This window comes from Oncorhynchus masou, chromosome 15, assembly GCF_036934945.1.
Source record: "Oncorhynchus masou masou isolate Uvic2021 chromosome 15, UVic_Omas_1.1, whole genome shotgun sequence".
NCBI classification, from domain to species: Eukaryota; Metazoa; Chordata; class Actinopteri; order Salmoniformes; family Salmonidae; genus Oncorhynchus; species Oncorhynchus masou.
Genome location: NC_088226.1, coordinates 18,126,083 through 18,142,349, shown reverse-complemented (window position 1 = coordinate 18,142,349; position 16,267 = coordinate 18,126,083). Strand labels below are relative to the sequence as shown.

General features: G+C 40.7%; 1 protein-coding gene across 1 annotated transcript; it reads right to left on the bottom strand.

The window, feature by feature from the left end:
* Nucleotides 1-8,788: 8,788 nt before the first annotated feature.
* On the bottom strand, nucleotides 8,789-10,724 carry LOC135555015 (homeobox protein Hox-B1-like). The gene is made up of 2 exons (XM_064987390.1): nucleotides 10,094-10,724; nucleotides 8,789-9,108 (listed from the first exon to the last, which is right to left on the bottom strand). Exons 1-2 carry the CDS (start codon nucleotides 10,722-10,724, stop codon nucleotides 8,789-8,791), a joined length of 951 nt encoding a protein of 316 aa, XP_064843462.1.
* Nucleotides 10,725-16,267: the final 5,543 nt, after the last annotated feature.

Below are 16,267 nucleotides of genomic sequence, written 5' to 3'. Positions count from 1 at the left end.
TGAAAGAATGCTACAGTGGGATACGCTGTACAATAGGAATGTGTCATGAAGTTTTATTACTATGTCTTTGAAACCTTTGGAAATATGCGCTGTTGTAGGCTACCTGATTGATTATGTGCGATTGAGCTTGGAATTATATTGTTTAAAATAATAAGTAGGTCCATGTAATTTTGTCATAAAAATATCAATAAAGTTTACCAATGAAGTTAGATTAGCAGTTTAATACTTATAAAATAGACAGCTCCTCGGTTAAACTGTTTCTGTACAATTTTCAATTCAACTTTTGCGTTGTGGGAACATTCATTCTGTGTGTCTGATGTTTTCTCTGGCCTTTTCACTCCGGTGCGCTGGAGTTAGGAATGTTATGCGGATAACCTCTTGATCTGGATTCACCCAAAAATGTGATGCGAGGCAGGAAGAGGCTGTCCGTAACACTTGAAACTACAAAAAAAAGGAATAAAAAAACTACCCTCCAGAAATCTACCTTGATTGTGAGGATCGTTTTGCTCAAATGAATTTGAGTTTGAGAATATTTTAGACGCATTTAGTCGCTATTGAAATGTAATGTATTTTTATTTTAGAATTCGTATTATAGGATTCATTTCCATATGTACTGATATATTGTCATTCCTTTCTAAATATTGTGCAACATTGGACGTGATGTGGGACCATGATAAAACGACAGTGCTCGTAAAATGATGTATTGCAGGGAGGCTCACTCACAGGGCTCTCGTGCTTCATTCGATTGAGCAGCATTGGAAAGGCACCCTGTATATGCTATGACCCACCTTAATTGGGGAGAACGGGCTTTGGGAAATGGCTGGTGGTTTCCATGTGTTTGATGCCAGTCCATTAGCTCCGTTACAGCTATTATTATGACCCGTCAAAGTGTTGATTACTGCTCTGTAAGTCATAATGTCATGGGCCTACAGGCTTTATTTTTTATTTTTTTACCTTTATTTAACTAGGCAAGTCAGTTAAGAACAAATTTGTATTTAAAATGATGGCCTAGGAACAGTGCCCCTGTCTTGTTCACTGTCAGAACGACAGATTTTACCTTATCAGCTCGGGGATTCGATCTCACAACCTTCCGGTTACTGGCCCAACGCTCTAAGCACTACGTTACCCGACTCATATACCGTCTGTCCTACACTATTTTCTGCATTACGTTTAATGAAACAAAAAAGTTTCAACTTTTTTTGTTGTTGTTGCAGGCACGTAAGTTCAAAACTATATTGTCTCAACATGTTAATAGAAAACAGGTATAATGAAACGACGACTAATATTTTATGAACAAATAAAAAAATTCAAGCTTGATCAAGTGATTATTACGAAGCTGTTTGAGCTTTTTCTTATGAATTCATGCTAAATAGTTCTGCTGCGATCCTTAGGCTATAATAATAATAACTATAGGCCTATATAGACACATTTCGATTAAGATATCCTCGCGAATATTAGATTACATCGGTTTACTGTAACATCTATTTTCGTAATTACATTATTTACATTTAAAGAAAGAAAAAAACACCTTGAAGAATCAGCATTGGCGGAAGTTAGACATCCAAAATGGCTGTCAGAATGGAACAACATAACAAACACCAATTATGAACGATAATAATCATAATAAAAGCTTAATAAATAAATATGTGGAAACTATTGTTGAATATCAGAATAACGATTCAAACTATCCGTATTTCTCCTTTACGTTTTACAATAGAAAATAAGTGAACTTGTGATTCTAACATTGTAATAAAGTTGTCATGGGTCCTTTTACACAACTTTTAAACGCATTTGTACTAACTATTAGGGTTTGGTAATCAACATGTTAGTATTTAGCTGTACAAGGCCACTTCAGAAATGGTAGGTCTACATCGAATGATCTTTTTTTAAAGGAAACTAGACACATTCTGGTAAATTAGTTAGCTATAGTAAACGCTCAAGGAATAGCCTAGCATCTAATGTAAATACACGATATCTCTGAAAACTCAATGCAAAGTGTGACCTTTGAACCTATTTCATAATTACCCTAAATGGAAAACAATAGTTTGTGGGCTAATTTTGATGAAGAAAATAATAGGCCTATCAAGGAACCTATGTGATTCAGGATATAAAAATAATTAGTTCGGTGCTGTAAAATCTATGTTTGTAGAAATCTGCTAATAATGTAATTAGTCCTGAATACAATTATTTTAATATTAACATTTCCAAACAATGCTGTAAGCATTTAACTTGAATGTTTATATTGATTGAAATATAATTTTTGCCACGATAGCCGACCATTTTTTGTGACGTTTTACACAACCATTTCTGATGTCAGGTCTGTCTGTGCTATGCGTGGACGCGGGACATTATGCGTATAGTTTATGTATGCATGTATTCAGTGAAGGCCTGAACTTTGACCTTTTTACAGGCAACAAGAGGAACAACAAAACTCCCGTCATTCATGTAGAAACAGGTTCGCTGGCCATGAGATTGAAAAGCTGGGCCTTTTATCGCCTCCAAAATGTATATTTACAGTAGAGAACACCCTAGTTTGAATAAAAGTAAAGGAAAATAGAAAAGAAACGACAGAACGGCGAGATCCTATAGAATTTGGGCAGGACAAAGCGAGCCTCGAGTGCTGCTCCGGGACGCGCGCTTGGAGAGAGAGACCTGCAGATGACCCCGGAGAGATGGAAGCTCATCTGCGGCTCCTGACAGGCTGACCCACGCCTTTCGAGAATTAATTTGGGCCTGAACTCGGGGTGAACCTGGGCCTGGGGAGAGCGAAGCTGGCAAGCCGGGGCTGTTTGAGGCAGGGGCCTGGGCAAACCTATCCGCCTGTGTAAATATTGAACCAGTCCGTCAGAGAGTCGTGGATGAAATGGAACTGTCAAGTCTGAGTAAACTTTGGAGAAGAGGTGAGGCCACGAGAGAGAGCTTGGAAAAAAACGTTGTCAAACTCGTTTCCTCAACTGGTAACCCCCCACCCCCTAGAGTTCCCCCCACCCTACACTCCCATCCCCTCTCATGTTGTCAGCACCCTCCAGAACTCAATCCCTAACACCTGATGTAAAGCTTGCCCTCGGACTCACCTGTCCACTGCGAACGCGTCCTGTTAGCTCAGAGAGGCTAAATTGGGCATTCTAATTGCGTGGCAAATTTAGAACGGGCTATCTCGCGATTCTTGCTTTGGCTGGAGGGGAGGGGGGTGAGGGTTGAGATTCTTTCAGGGTGAACTCATCGGGTTACCCCCTGACATCTGTTTTTTCCTTCCATAACTCATCACAATTTCAGGAGGCTGAGGTTTCTGCAAATATTGTTTTCATCTTTGATTAATTATTTGATTTTGGGGAGAGTATGTGAGCCTGACATGAGTTGAAACTAGATTTGTTTTAAGGCAAATGATTAATAGTTCAATAGTTTAGGGCTCCACTTTACAGATAATCAAAAACGGTCACCTAGTGAAACACGGAAATGTCTTAAAATTCTTTGTTATCAAAATAATGTTGCCTATTGGCCTACATTAAATGTCTAGATTATATGAAGGTTTATCTGAAAGGTTTATACCAGTATCATTCATTGGAATTTTTGGTTTTAGGCATATACCAGTAGTCTCCAACCTTTCCTAGCTTTCAAATAAACACATCTTCTCTTCTCCTCTCCCCTGCAACTCTTCCCCAGGTCTTAAGTGTACAAGAAAAAGTTTACTGTTTTCTGTCAGTATACAGTTGAAGTCGAAAGTTTACATACACTTAGGTTGGAGTCATTAAAACTCGTTTTTCAACCACTCCACAAATGTCTTGTTAACAAACAGTAGTTTTGTCAAGTCTGTTAGGACATCTACTTTGTGCATGACACATTTAATGTTTCCAACAATTGTTTACAAACAGATTATTTCACTTATAATTCACTGTATCACAATTCAAGTGGGTCAGAAGTTTACATACACTAAGTTGACTGTGCCTTTAAACAGCTTGGAAAAGTGCAAATCAATCCCAGAACAACAGCGAAGGACCTTGTGAAGATGCTGGAGGAAACAGTTTCAAAAGTATCTGTATCCACAGTAAAACAAGCCCTATATCGACATAACCTGAAAGGACGCTCAGCAAGGAAGAAGCCACTGCTCCAAAACCGCACATGGGGGACAAAGATTGTACTTTTTGGAGAAATCTCCTCTGGGCTGATGAAAATGTTTTTATCTGTTTGGCCATAATGACCATCGTTATGTTTGGAGGATAAAGGGGAGGCTTGCAAGCCGAAGAACACCATCCCACCCGTAAAACGTAGTGGTGGCAGCATCATGTTGTGGGGGTGCTTTGCTGCAGGACGGACTGGTGCACTTCACAAAATAGATGGCATCATGAGGGAGGAAAATTATATGGATATATTGAAGCAACATCTCAAGACATCAGTTAAAGCTTGGTCGCAAATGGATCTTCCAAATGGACAATGACCCCAAGGATACTTCCAAAGTTGTGGCAAAGTTGTGGCAAAATGGCTTAAGGACAACAAAGTCAAGGTATTGGAGTGGCCATCACAAAGCTCTGACCTCAGTCCTAGAAAATTTGTGGGCAGAACTGATAAAGCGTGTGCGAGCAAGGAGGCCTACAAACCTGACTCAGTTACACCAGCTCTGTCAGGAGGAATGGGCCAAAATGCACCCAACTTATTGTGGGAGGGTGGTGGAAGGCTATCCGAAATGTTTGACCCAAGTTAAACAATTTAAAGGCAATGCAACCAAATACTAATTGAGTGTATGTAAACTTCTGACCCACTGGGAATGTGATGAAATAAATGAAAGCTGAAATAAATAATTCTCTATTCTATTATTGTGACATCTCACATACTTAAAATAAAGTGGTGATCCTAACTGACCTAAAACCGGGACTTTTTTGCTGGGATTAAATGTCAGGAATTGTGAAAAACTGAGTTTAAATGTATTTGGCTAAGGTGTATGTAAACGTCTGACTTCAGCTGTATGTGGTAAAATAATGGTTAATAAACAACTAAGGGGGGCCCTATAACATTATGTTTTCTCCGTTTTATTTATCTTTGGTCTGAGATTGATTTTTTTTTTCACTCAAAAACTGACAATTTTTCAGAGACAAACAACGGAACAGGATGTTCTGAGTCCATGCCAATGCTTAAATCACATCTGAGGGCCTTTTTTGGGTCTGGAACATTTTTTGAATTAGTTGTGTAATTCCCCCTTAATTGCGCATCTCGCTCTTTAATTGTGCATCTAGCTAGTGAGGAATGTGCTATCTAATGTGCCTGTCTAGCTATGGTTCTGTACTACTGCTGCTCCATTTCATGGGAAAGTTTGCAAATAACAAATAATAGATACAAATTATATACTTCTGCCAGGTAAGACTACTTTGAAGTTATAATTGAGAAGATTTTCGGGAGAGTATTTCTGTCAACCCACAAGACGGTTATCATATCGACTGGCTACACACGGAGTGATAGACTACCGCGCATCACACAGATCAGCCCACAGACAGACACATTATTGTTGGAAATTAATTAGAAGATATTGTGTTAGGTTTGGCTTTTTAAACCAATAGTGGCTAACCAGGAATTGGATAATGTCAATGTTGATTAGATAATAGCTGGGAGCTTGCGGTGTCTGATACTTGTGAGATTTGTTTGACCGTTTGTGGTGAAACACGTGAAAATTGCATGTACTTTCAGAATTGTTTGGTGAGCTACTCATAGGTTGGCAGCAAGCTACCTCAAATCAAATCAAAATCAAATCAAATTGTATTTGTTACATACACATGGTTAGCAGATGTTTAATGCGAGTGTAGCGAAATGCTTGTGAAATGCGAGACCCACGGCCTATACACTGGCCTGTTTGGACTACTATGCCATAGTAGGCCTATAGCGTCTTCGTCATTCTGTGACGATGTGCACGCCACTGCGGGGATCAGCCGCAGGATCAAAGCTCTGCAGAGGGAGTGCAGGGGGAGCACAGGCCAAACGCCCAAACAGCAGGTTTGAAACTAACACCAACTGCACCCCAGATGGTCACAAGGGCACGTCATTGCCACTGTGTGGATCCACAGTACTATCATGCATGATTTTATGTTGCATTATAATGTATATATTACAATGGAGTCTGTCCTTTATTGTAAGTTATTGTGATCTTACTCTTCACATTATAACAACGTTTATGGCCCCTCTAAAAGTGTACATTAAAAGCAATAGTTGGTGCGTTGTCTATAAAAATTCATACGTCACCTATTTTGCGGAATGACTAGTATACTAATGCCATTGATGAAGATATAATATAAATACACTTTGTCCAGAAAGAACCATGCTGTTGAGTATTATAGTTGCAACGATGAAAGAAGCTCAGCAACTGTCAAATAAGACCATCAGCAGATATAGTTGTAAGTATTTTATCAGTTGATAAGTCATTGTTTAATAGATGAAGTGGAAGCAGCGGTTCGTCGTGTGTGTGTGTGTGTGTGTGTGTGTGTGTGTGTGTGTGTGTGTGTGTGTGTGTGTGTGTGTGTGTGTGTGTGTGTGTGTGTGTGTGTGTGTGTGTGTGTGTGTGTGTGTGTGTGTGTGTGTGTGTGTGTGTGTGTGTGCCTTTCACCAGCTGATGATCGAGCTTGACACGCACAGTCAAAAAAGAACCCCCACATTCCTATTCAAATGTACCTGCTAATCAAAGTTCAGTGTTTGAAATAGCCAAACATTGTAACTAATACAATTATAGTGGTCTGTATTAACACAATATTGTGATATACCTGCATGGTACTAATAATTGAAATACCATCTATTGTGTTCTATTTCGGCCTAATTATCATACACCTGGCTTATTATCAGAAGATTGTTTAGTGAACAGTCTTGCGGTGGGCTAATGGCATTGTACGTACATCCAGGTTGGCCGTCTACGCCTGTTGTACTCTGTTTCGTCTTCACCTGCTATAGGGTCACGCATGGGGACAGCATTGTCATAGCTGTTGATGAGACCTTGATAGGCCTGAACATGGACAAACAACACCGCTCGCTAAAGAATGCGTTTTTTTCTCATGAGTTTACCTCTCCAAACCTTCAAGGGTGTGTTTCAGAGAATGTTTGTTTTGAGCCTTTACGGAGAGTGTGAGGTGGAGAGCGACTTGAGGAGGGGAGAGTATGTTTGCATGTTTAGATATTCCAGAGGCGTCCATAGGTAAAAAGGTCAGCGCGAGCCACCTGGAATGCACCGCAACATTCCTCACCCCATGCAGCGTGCAGGGCAACACTATTGGGCGTGTTGGGCTAGTTTCGTAAATTCCACGGGGGTCAAACCAAGGGTAGACTTACTGTACGCAGTAATACCATTGAAATACTTTACCTGTATGTCACTTGTGTGATTTACTAGCTATCACATATTTTGGGACAAAACTCATTCAAAAGGAATCGACCATGGCAACAAATAGCCTATAGGCTACTCTATGCCCTGGTTCATGCTGCGTATTTGCATAGGCCTCATGGAATAAACTTTTTTTTATGTTTACAATCAATATATTCATTAAGAAATATTATAAATGCACGTTAACTACCATAAATTATAATAAAACTAACAACACAATCTGCAATATCTTATTTTTATTTGAGGTAGACAGAGATGAACCAGCATTGATTGAGATCCTTTCCAAAACATGTAAAACAGACATTAACTAATACAACTCAGTCGATCTGCACATACAAATAATACAATTCACTCCTATTGCCTTGAAATAGAAATGTAGGCCTAACCTTAGAAAATAAAACTAACTTCAGAATACCCGGTTTTTCGGAAGACACTAGCCTATTATCAAAACGTTTGACTCCATCTTGGAAAAGTTACAGCCTATTAATCCAAAAAGGCCCAATTCAAAAGTAAATTGTCGAGTTGGTTTCACTCAGGCAGGTGTTAAAAGTTGCAATAAACTTTCCTTTTAGTTGTATGACATGATAAACGTTTTCTATCCTCTGGCCATTTAATAATATAAATACTCCCTCTAATCATCATTCGTCATGTTGGATAACGTCATCTTGCGTGAACCATTCCCTGTATAGGTTTAGTTCACGTCTGCTATTTAGACAATAACAATTGGATATACAGACATGTGTTGACATTACTAGAGTGAATAGCATTGGGTAATCCACCCGCTCGTGTTTAAATTAGTAATTTCACTGTATATTTCAATTAAAGAACATCGCCAAATCACACACACAACTTCCCGTGTAAAGTAATAATTCTATAGTGCAAAGAGTCAGTAACACATGAACCCTTTCTACCTAACTTACTGACGGTAAAGTCGTTTCATGTCAAAACCTCTATACAAATAAGAAGAAATACATTTTTTTAAACACTACAAAATAGAAATAAATTCAACAATACTATGTTTTGCCAAGAGGCTCCCTGTATAAACATTATTATAAGGCTCGCTTTGAGATTTGTAAACATGCAAAAGTGCATCACTCCAATAGTCGTGGGTATGAAGATTCACGACCCTGTACATCCAAACAGATTTTGTGGGGTGGAAAGAAACGTCTAGTCTAGAAATATGTTGCGCACATCATCCACAGTTGTGCCTTTGTCACCTCGTTTTTTCTCCCTCGAAGTGTGCGTTTCGAAGTTATTATTTGAGTTTAAATCATATACAAAACAAACTCCTCTTACAGACGTGTTGCATAACGGGTGGAATAGTCTATTCAAGCATGGATAGGAATGTTTTGACTTATTATCAATCAGTTCACTTGTTCTTCCCATTCGAGTTCATCACTTTGAAGTTCAGTGTCTGCAAGTTGCAGTTTATTTGGTCCATTAGGTCTCGGAACTGGGAGACGCGCCAGGAGATATGGAGCTGGAATGGTCCGAGTTGTCTTCCATGTCCTTGGAGGAACCCGTGCTCGAGGCTGAGGCCAGGCCCTCTTTCTCGCGCTTCTTCTGTTTCATCCTGCGGTTCTGGAACCAGATTTTCACCTGCGTTTCGTTGAGCTCGAGGGTGGCGGCGATTTCCACGCGCCTGGCCCGCGTCAAGTACTTGCTGAAGTGGAATTCCTTTTCGAGCTCGGTCAGCTGCTTGGTTGTAAAGTTGGTGCGGATGGTGTTATGGGGTCCCATTCCATAGTCAGCCACTTTAGCTGTGAAAAAAGAGAGAGAAAGAAGGGGGGGGGAAACGCATTATAATCTGGACTAGATTGTATGCCTAAAATATGAAAATTGTCCCATATTCGAAGTCATATTAATTTAAATTCACCAATCCGTCGTTAAATGTTTAAGCCCATAAAGAGAAAAAAAGGTGTGATTTGACACCAATACCGCATAACTCATTATTAATGATTAAATGATTTACTTGGAATGAAGATTGGATAATGTCATACTAAAGGGTTCATCAATTACGCACCCAACCATTTCAAGTCCCAAACTGTTGACTACTGTATATAGGTAAGTTCACAGACTCAACCTCCTACTTCTTTTCCCATTACTCACTGAAGAATGAAATAAAGCTGCCCCACGTTGGGGGAGACATAAACGCATTTGATAGGTGTAATTCCATATTCCGACCGTCATATTTTACGATCTTTGCCCACGGTAGCAGGCCTTCTACGTGAGGTTAAAACGTGGGTCGGTGCGCTCAATTCAGACGGGCCAAGCATGGCGAGGAAGGAAAGGCTGGGGAATACAATGGAGGACAACTGAAACGAGAACTGGGACAAGTTAAAGATAACAGAGTTGGGTCACTTCCTAGGGCGTAAGAAAGCATGTCTGCTCGATGCATTAGTGCAAAGGCTGAGACCGGGAGAAAATAACACATCAAGCAAATCTACCAGAGGCATGTCTGGTCAGAGATACCGCTATGACTCGGAATGGTGCTGAGAAATCCCCATATGTTGTGGATCAGAGATAGTGGAGTGAGGCAACACTATCCTCAGTCCTCAGTCATGTCCCTTATGGGGCTGGAGAGTGCATGTGCATTTGCATACCACATCCATTAGCCTACCTGAGCGGTGGGTCGACATGTTTGGGTCACCTGGTGGACCTAATGAACTTTGAATTACCTTATCTGACAAGAACGTTTCTATTTCGTGCATGGGTCAGATTTTTCTTTCGACTCTTCCATCTCACCTGTTTTAGGGGGGTTCCTCTTGACTTTCATCCAGTCGAAAGTCTTTCCTTGTGGTGTTTGCTCTGCGTCCTTCTCCCTCTCTTGAGAGGCCGAAATGTCAACATAGGTGCTCTGCAAATAACCCCGCTGGTGGTCCTGGCCCTCGCAGCCGTGGTGCTGGTACTGTGCCGCTGGGACAGCCCCCTGCGCCCCGCAGTATGCCCCGGCCAGGGAGCCGTAGTTGGGGCCTACATTGGAGGCGGAAAGGCCCGTTGATTGATAGTACATCCCGTCCTGCTCGTTGATAAAGTATTGTGGGTGTCCATAGTCCGGGTTTGCGCACGCTTCCGTCCCGTATCCCGCAGTCCCTGTACTGCTATATGGATGGACCAGGTTGGCATGATGCGACTGGGGCTGATGATGATGCGCGTAGCTACTGCTCTGGTGCTGATGTTGGGCCACCACTGCCTGGGCGCTGCCCGCCACGTAAAGCCGTCCATCGCCGTTATCACTTGTTGTGCCGGAGCCCGAGTGAAAAGGGGCCGGGAAGCCTTGGTCCAAGTGGTGGTATCCGGACTTGGGTGAGTAGGCGTTCGGTCCACGGCTACAAATTGAGTACTCTAAGAAAGAGTTCATTCTGGAATTCTCCATGCGCAAATTGATGACGGAGGATCAACCTGCGTTTCGGGGGATTCCTCCTACCCTGCAACCTCTCGGTATGTCATGTGGAAGAGAAAAAAAGAAGCTCTCACCTCACGGAGAAGTCACCCTGGGATTCCCTATAACACTTTTTTTTATTTTTTTTTAACCTCAGCTGCTGGTCACGTGAGCCGTCACGGCGCCAATGGTGATGGGGACCTCCAGAAGTTTGTCAGCGCACCGCGATCATCGATCACGCGGCTGACATTTGCATGACAAAGCCACTTCAATCAAACCGGCCCATCAATCTGATAACAGCACGTATATGTCAAACCCCTCTGAAGAAACCTCTCCCGAACCGGCAGAGAATGAAATAAAGAAAGAGTTGGAAATTCGCTATCCCCCCATTTCGTTTCTCCCCTATTATTGGATTCCCTATACTTACTTTAAAAGTGTAGAAGTCCATTTGGTTAGGGCTATCAGAGGGTTGAGCTATGGTGAGAGGTGGATGCACTTTTCTCATTGCTACAACTAAACACATAACATCCACTGTATTCCATGGCCTGGCCCGCATTACACAACGAGGACTGCATAATGTCATTAGATACTTCTGGCCCAAGCAAAAAGGGCTCACCACAGAACCCTATATCTGTTTTTGGGTTGAAATCTGTTTAACACTCGGATTGGAAGTGACGCCATCGTTTTCAGATCGGTCCCGAGCCTGCATTGGCCTATCTAATTTAATCAATGAGCTGATCTATTACAGAAACGAGGTTAGACCGACAGCAAAGCCTTCTGGCAGCAGAAAGACCAGCAGAAAGAAGTCAGGATATCTTTCACTGTTACGGAGTCCTTTGTATGTACAGTTCCATAAGTGTTGAATAGAACCTTGTGTTTATGAAGGCAAAAAAAGTATTACTGAGCATATTAAGAGGCACTATACTTATGTTGAAATGTGATACATTTTGTCATCCACATTCCACAACAACCAGGACGCCGTCAATAGTGTAATGGGTGAGTTGTCTAGACCAGTGGTTAACAAGCGTAGGTGAAAAAGGAAATGGCAAAGGCTAATGATTAATTGTGGTGACAATAGGTAAGAAAGTCTGCCTGTTCATGAAGCAGCCCACGCTCAAAGGAGGGAGACTGAAGAATCTCTAATATATTTGCTCGTTGATACATGGTGGACGAGAGGGACTAACAATACTACGCCCACAGTAATTTGTTACTTGTCAGGATGTTTACGGCTCGCATCCATGAGAACAGGATGGTTGCATTGCGCGGCCAAAAGTTCAAACCAAGTAGCTTGTTGTTTACCTTGGCGATATCTTTTCTCTCTTAAGAGTACTCCCAACCTTTTAGTTTACCACCCCTCAAATGTGCTTATCGGTTTAGTAGAGCCAACCCATAGAGTCATTCGATATGCTGCCTCACTGCAAAGTAGTCCTAGTTTTCTAAATAGTATTAATGGGTTATATAGTCGGTCTTTATAGGTTTAGTAGTTTACTCGGTTTACAATCATTTTGTCATTGACTATATCGGAAAAATTCAGTATTTTGGTTAACCTCAAGCATGTTTCTTCAGAAAACATTGATTGCAAGCAAGTCAACCAGGCCTGGCATTTCTCAGGAGAAAACCCCATCTCAACCTGCTTACCCCCACCATCCCCTCACACACACACACAACACACTGCCCTTGACGAGTGACCCATATCATTAGTTGAGGAGCGTTTTAACGCCTTAATAACAACAATAAAATAATGTGCTATCCTGATTTTGCTTTCTTGTTTCAATTGGAGTTTTAAACTAGAGCTTAATACTTGTATTGACACTCAAAACGGCTGTTCTTATTCTAAACAGCTATGTTTTTGTAACTCACAATCAATCTTTGTTTATTCAATGCAAAACATAGGCCAGATTACATTATATTCTTTATCGACTGTGTTAGACGTGAACTCTAATCTGGGATGTTGTCTTTTTCATTAACAATAATTTTATGAAGAAAAAAAAGTAAACGAGCCATGCATTAAAGTAAAACAATGCATACATGTCTATCCTTCACTTTAACAGAAAACATTACTTATTTTTTTAAATAATAATTTATTTCTGAAAGTTATTCAAGCTGGCAATGAAAAGGTAAAAAAACGTCCAAAAACGCTATTCAATCTACCAATGAGCAAGCAGCCTGCAAATCGTTTTAAATGCTAGGTGTAAACGAATTGCCCACATTAGGCTGTGTTTGTTTGTGGTTATAGCAAGCCTATTTGTTACATGGTACCTTTCAATAAACACTACAAATTGTTAACAATAAAAAAAAGGTAGAAAATGAAATAAAAAGCAATAGCCTACAATCTTTTACAAATACCATTACACGTTGTGCAATAGGCTACGCTCAAGATAAAACTAAATATCTATGTTAAACGTTTATTAAAATATTAATTAACTATGGAAATTGTTATTGGTATTTTCACATTGAATGGGCAATTTTCCTATTGGAGGGATTTAATGCACGGACGCATCTGACTATGCATAGTCTACGAATTCCTTCGATCATTTGTGTTCGTTTATTTATGAAAAAACTTTTTGGGATTATCGAAAAAAAAAATGTAACAGCTAATATGCTCTCCAATATAGCAACGTTCGTGAGTTTATAATAAACATATAATTTACCTTAACACAATCAGTCATTTACATTTGCAGACTTTTATAGGCCATTGAGGAAACATCAGGCTACATTTCTGCTGTAAACAAACTATTGTGGCAAAATCAACAGTTAGCTGCAAGGTTATCGAAAGGTCACCGAGAAAGAAATTTTAATCCATCTAAAGATGAATTCAAATGCAAATGTAAACAGGGATTAGAATCTAACGCTCTGATCATTGCCCCCTTCTTAACACTTCGCAGCATGTAATCCCTTCACAGAAACTGCTAACAAACAGAACAGATACGGCCATACAAGCAAATGGTAATGACACTAGTAGGACCCACCTAGCGGTACGACGAGGTAACAACAACTCAGGGACTTCGAAGTCTTCTTCTTGGCGACGTTTTCAATGCGTCCCATTCCAGCTTGTTTTATCTGTTCAGGAGCATAAAAATCTTTGTAGTACCACTCGAAATGATAACAAAAACATTTTATGAGAACATTATACAAGAATCCATTTGATTTCACAGCCTGTAATCATAAAAAACTATAATGAAAATAGTAGGCTATATTAGTGGTTTATAAGGGAGGATAATAGCGAATGAAGGAGAAACAATAAATACGGCTACATTATGAATATAATTGTATTGATAGCCCAGTGGATTTAAAAAAAGCCCCAATGCTTGAAAGTGGAGAAAGTTATGTTAACATCTTTATGTTGTGTTTAATATGATTATCTTGCATAAATTCAAATCATCCCCCCCCCCCCCCACCCCCTTTAGTTGGTCTATTGCTCCGTGCAATATTCCAGGGCTGATTCTAGATAAGGAACACTTAGGCCCTAAGTGTAAAGAGGAATCTTTAAGAATGAGTCAGGAATTCCTTTAAGACATTATATTACAGCTGAAGCATAGCCCTAAAACCTCTTAATTTTCCCAGACCATTATGTCTGGTTCACCACTCTCACATGATAAGTAACTTTGCTTGAGACCTGTGAAGACTTATGTTGGCTCCGTGATCTTCAGCTTAGCAGGTTAACACTGTTTGGTTGCACACAGGAGACCTGGGTTTGTTGTATTGGTGTCGTGGCTAGTGTGAGTCCAAAGGGGGGCAAATGTATCTGAGAAGGTTTGGAACACTCTCTTGGGTTATTTGCAGTGTACACTCTGGATCTGAATGTGGCCTTCTATGCTGCCCTTGGGTACATGTCTGATCCCCAAAGCAGGCTGTGCCCTGTTGTTTTGTTAGCTGACATGAATCATGCAGCAGATGCAGATGGGCGGCTAAAATCATAATCATTACATCACAATCTACAAGCCTTGTTTTGTTAGCAATGTCACTGCAGCCAGACTCTGTTGACTCTACATAGTGGCAGTGGCATCATCCTCTCCTCCAACCTCAAGTGATCCGATGCTGCGATCTGGCATTGACCAAGGCTCTGTCCCAAATGGCACCCTGTTCCCTATTTAGTGCACTGCTTTTTAACCAGGGCCCTATTCCCTATTTAGTCCACTACTTTTGACCAGGTTCCATTGGATCCCATAATGCACAATATAGGGAATTAAGTGTCATTTGTGACACAGGCCAAAGAACTCTGCCCAAGTGTTTTTGCAAATGATGATGCAAATGGCGCTATGCGATTTGCGTCAGTATACGCTGCTGTTTTCATTTCAGCTGGCTGAGCGTGGAGATGCCACCATCACCGGACCCTTATTTTCAGACATGTCCTACTGCCTCCAGATACGGACAACAATATTTACCTACATGCAAAGCTACTGTCCTCCAGCTCTATCCAAGCAAGGAAAGTGTATTTGATGTGTTCTCTCAGGGATGTTAACTCACTCTGTGTACTGTATACACATAGCTTTGACTTTTTTGCATTTTGTCTCACGAGCTTTGAGAAGGTGAACGTAGTGACGCTCAGAGACACTCATATGGTGCTATGTGTTTTGATATTCAGAATGATAGAAATGAGTGGGGTGTTTGTTGTGTGTCATGGATAGCTTAGTCTCGTAGTATTCTAGTAATATGGACCAGTTGCTCTAAACTCAATATACCAATGCACTATTATATCACTTCTCTAATTTGCCAAATTAATGTACAGTGCCTTCAAAAAGTATTCATACCAACTTGACTTATTCCACATTTTGTTGTGTTACAGCCTGCATTCAAAATAAATATTAATAATGTTCTCACCGATCTACACACAATACCTCATAATGACAAAGTGAAAATGAAACACAGAAAGATCTCATTTACATAAGTATTCACATCCCTTTGCTATGAAACTCCAAACAGAGCTCAAGTGCATCCAATTTCCTTTGATAGTCCTTGAGATATCGCTACAACTTGATTGGAGTCCAGCTGTGGCCAATTAAATTGTTTGGACATGATTTAGAGCAAAACACACCTGTCTATATAAGGTCCCACAGTTGACAGTGCATGTCGGAGCAGAAACTATCGCATGAGGTCCAAGGAACTGTGCGTAGATCTATGAGAATTGTGATGAGGCATATATCTGGGGAAGGGTATTCAACAATTTCTAGAGTGTTGAAAGTTTCCAAGAGCACAGTGGTCTCCATCATTTGGAAGTGGAAAAAATATAGAAATAACCAGACTCTGCCTAGACCTGGCCATCCGAGCAAACTGAGCAACAGGACAAGAACGACCTTGGTCAGGGAGGTGACTTGGAACCCAATGACCACTCTGACAGAACTACAGAGTTCCTTGGTTGAGATGGGAGAACCTGCCAGAAGGACAACAATCTCTACAGCACTTCACAAATCTGAGCTTTGTGGGAGAGTAGCCAGACAGAAGCCAATCCTGAGAAAAAGGCACATGACAGCATGCCTGGAGTTTGCAAAAAAAATGCATGTGAAAGACTCTGAGATCATAAGGTAAAATTTTCTGAG

Excerpts from the sequence above, each read along its gene's own strand:
- LOC135555015 (XM_064987390.1), bottom strand. The coding sequence starts at position 10,724 with ATGGAGAATTCCAGAATGAACTCTTTCTTAGAGTACTCAATTTGTAGC. Across the intron at positions 9,109-10,093 it reads GAGGAACCCCCCTAAAACAG|CTAAAGTGGCTGACTATGGA; the intron begins GTGAGATGGAAG and ends CTTTTTTCACAG.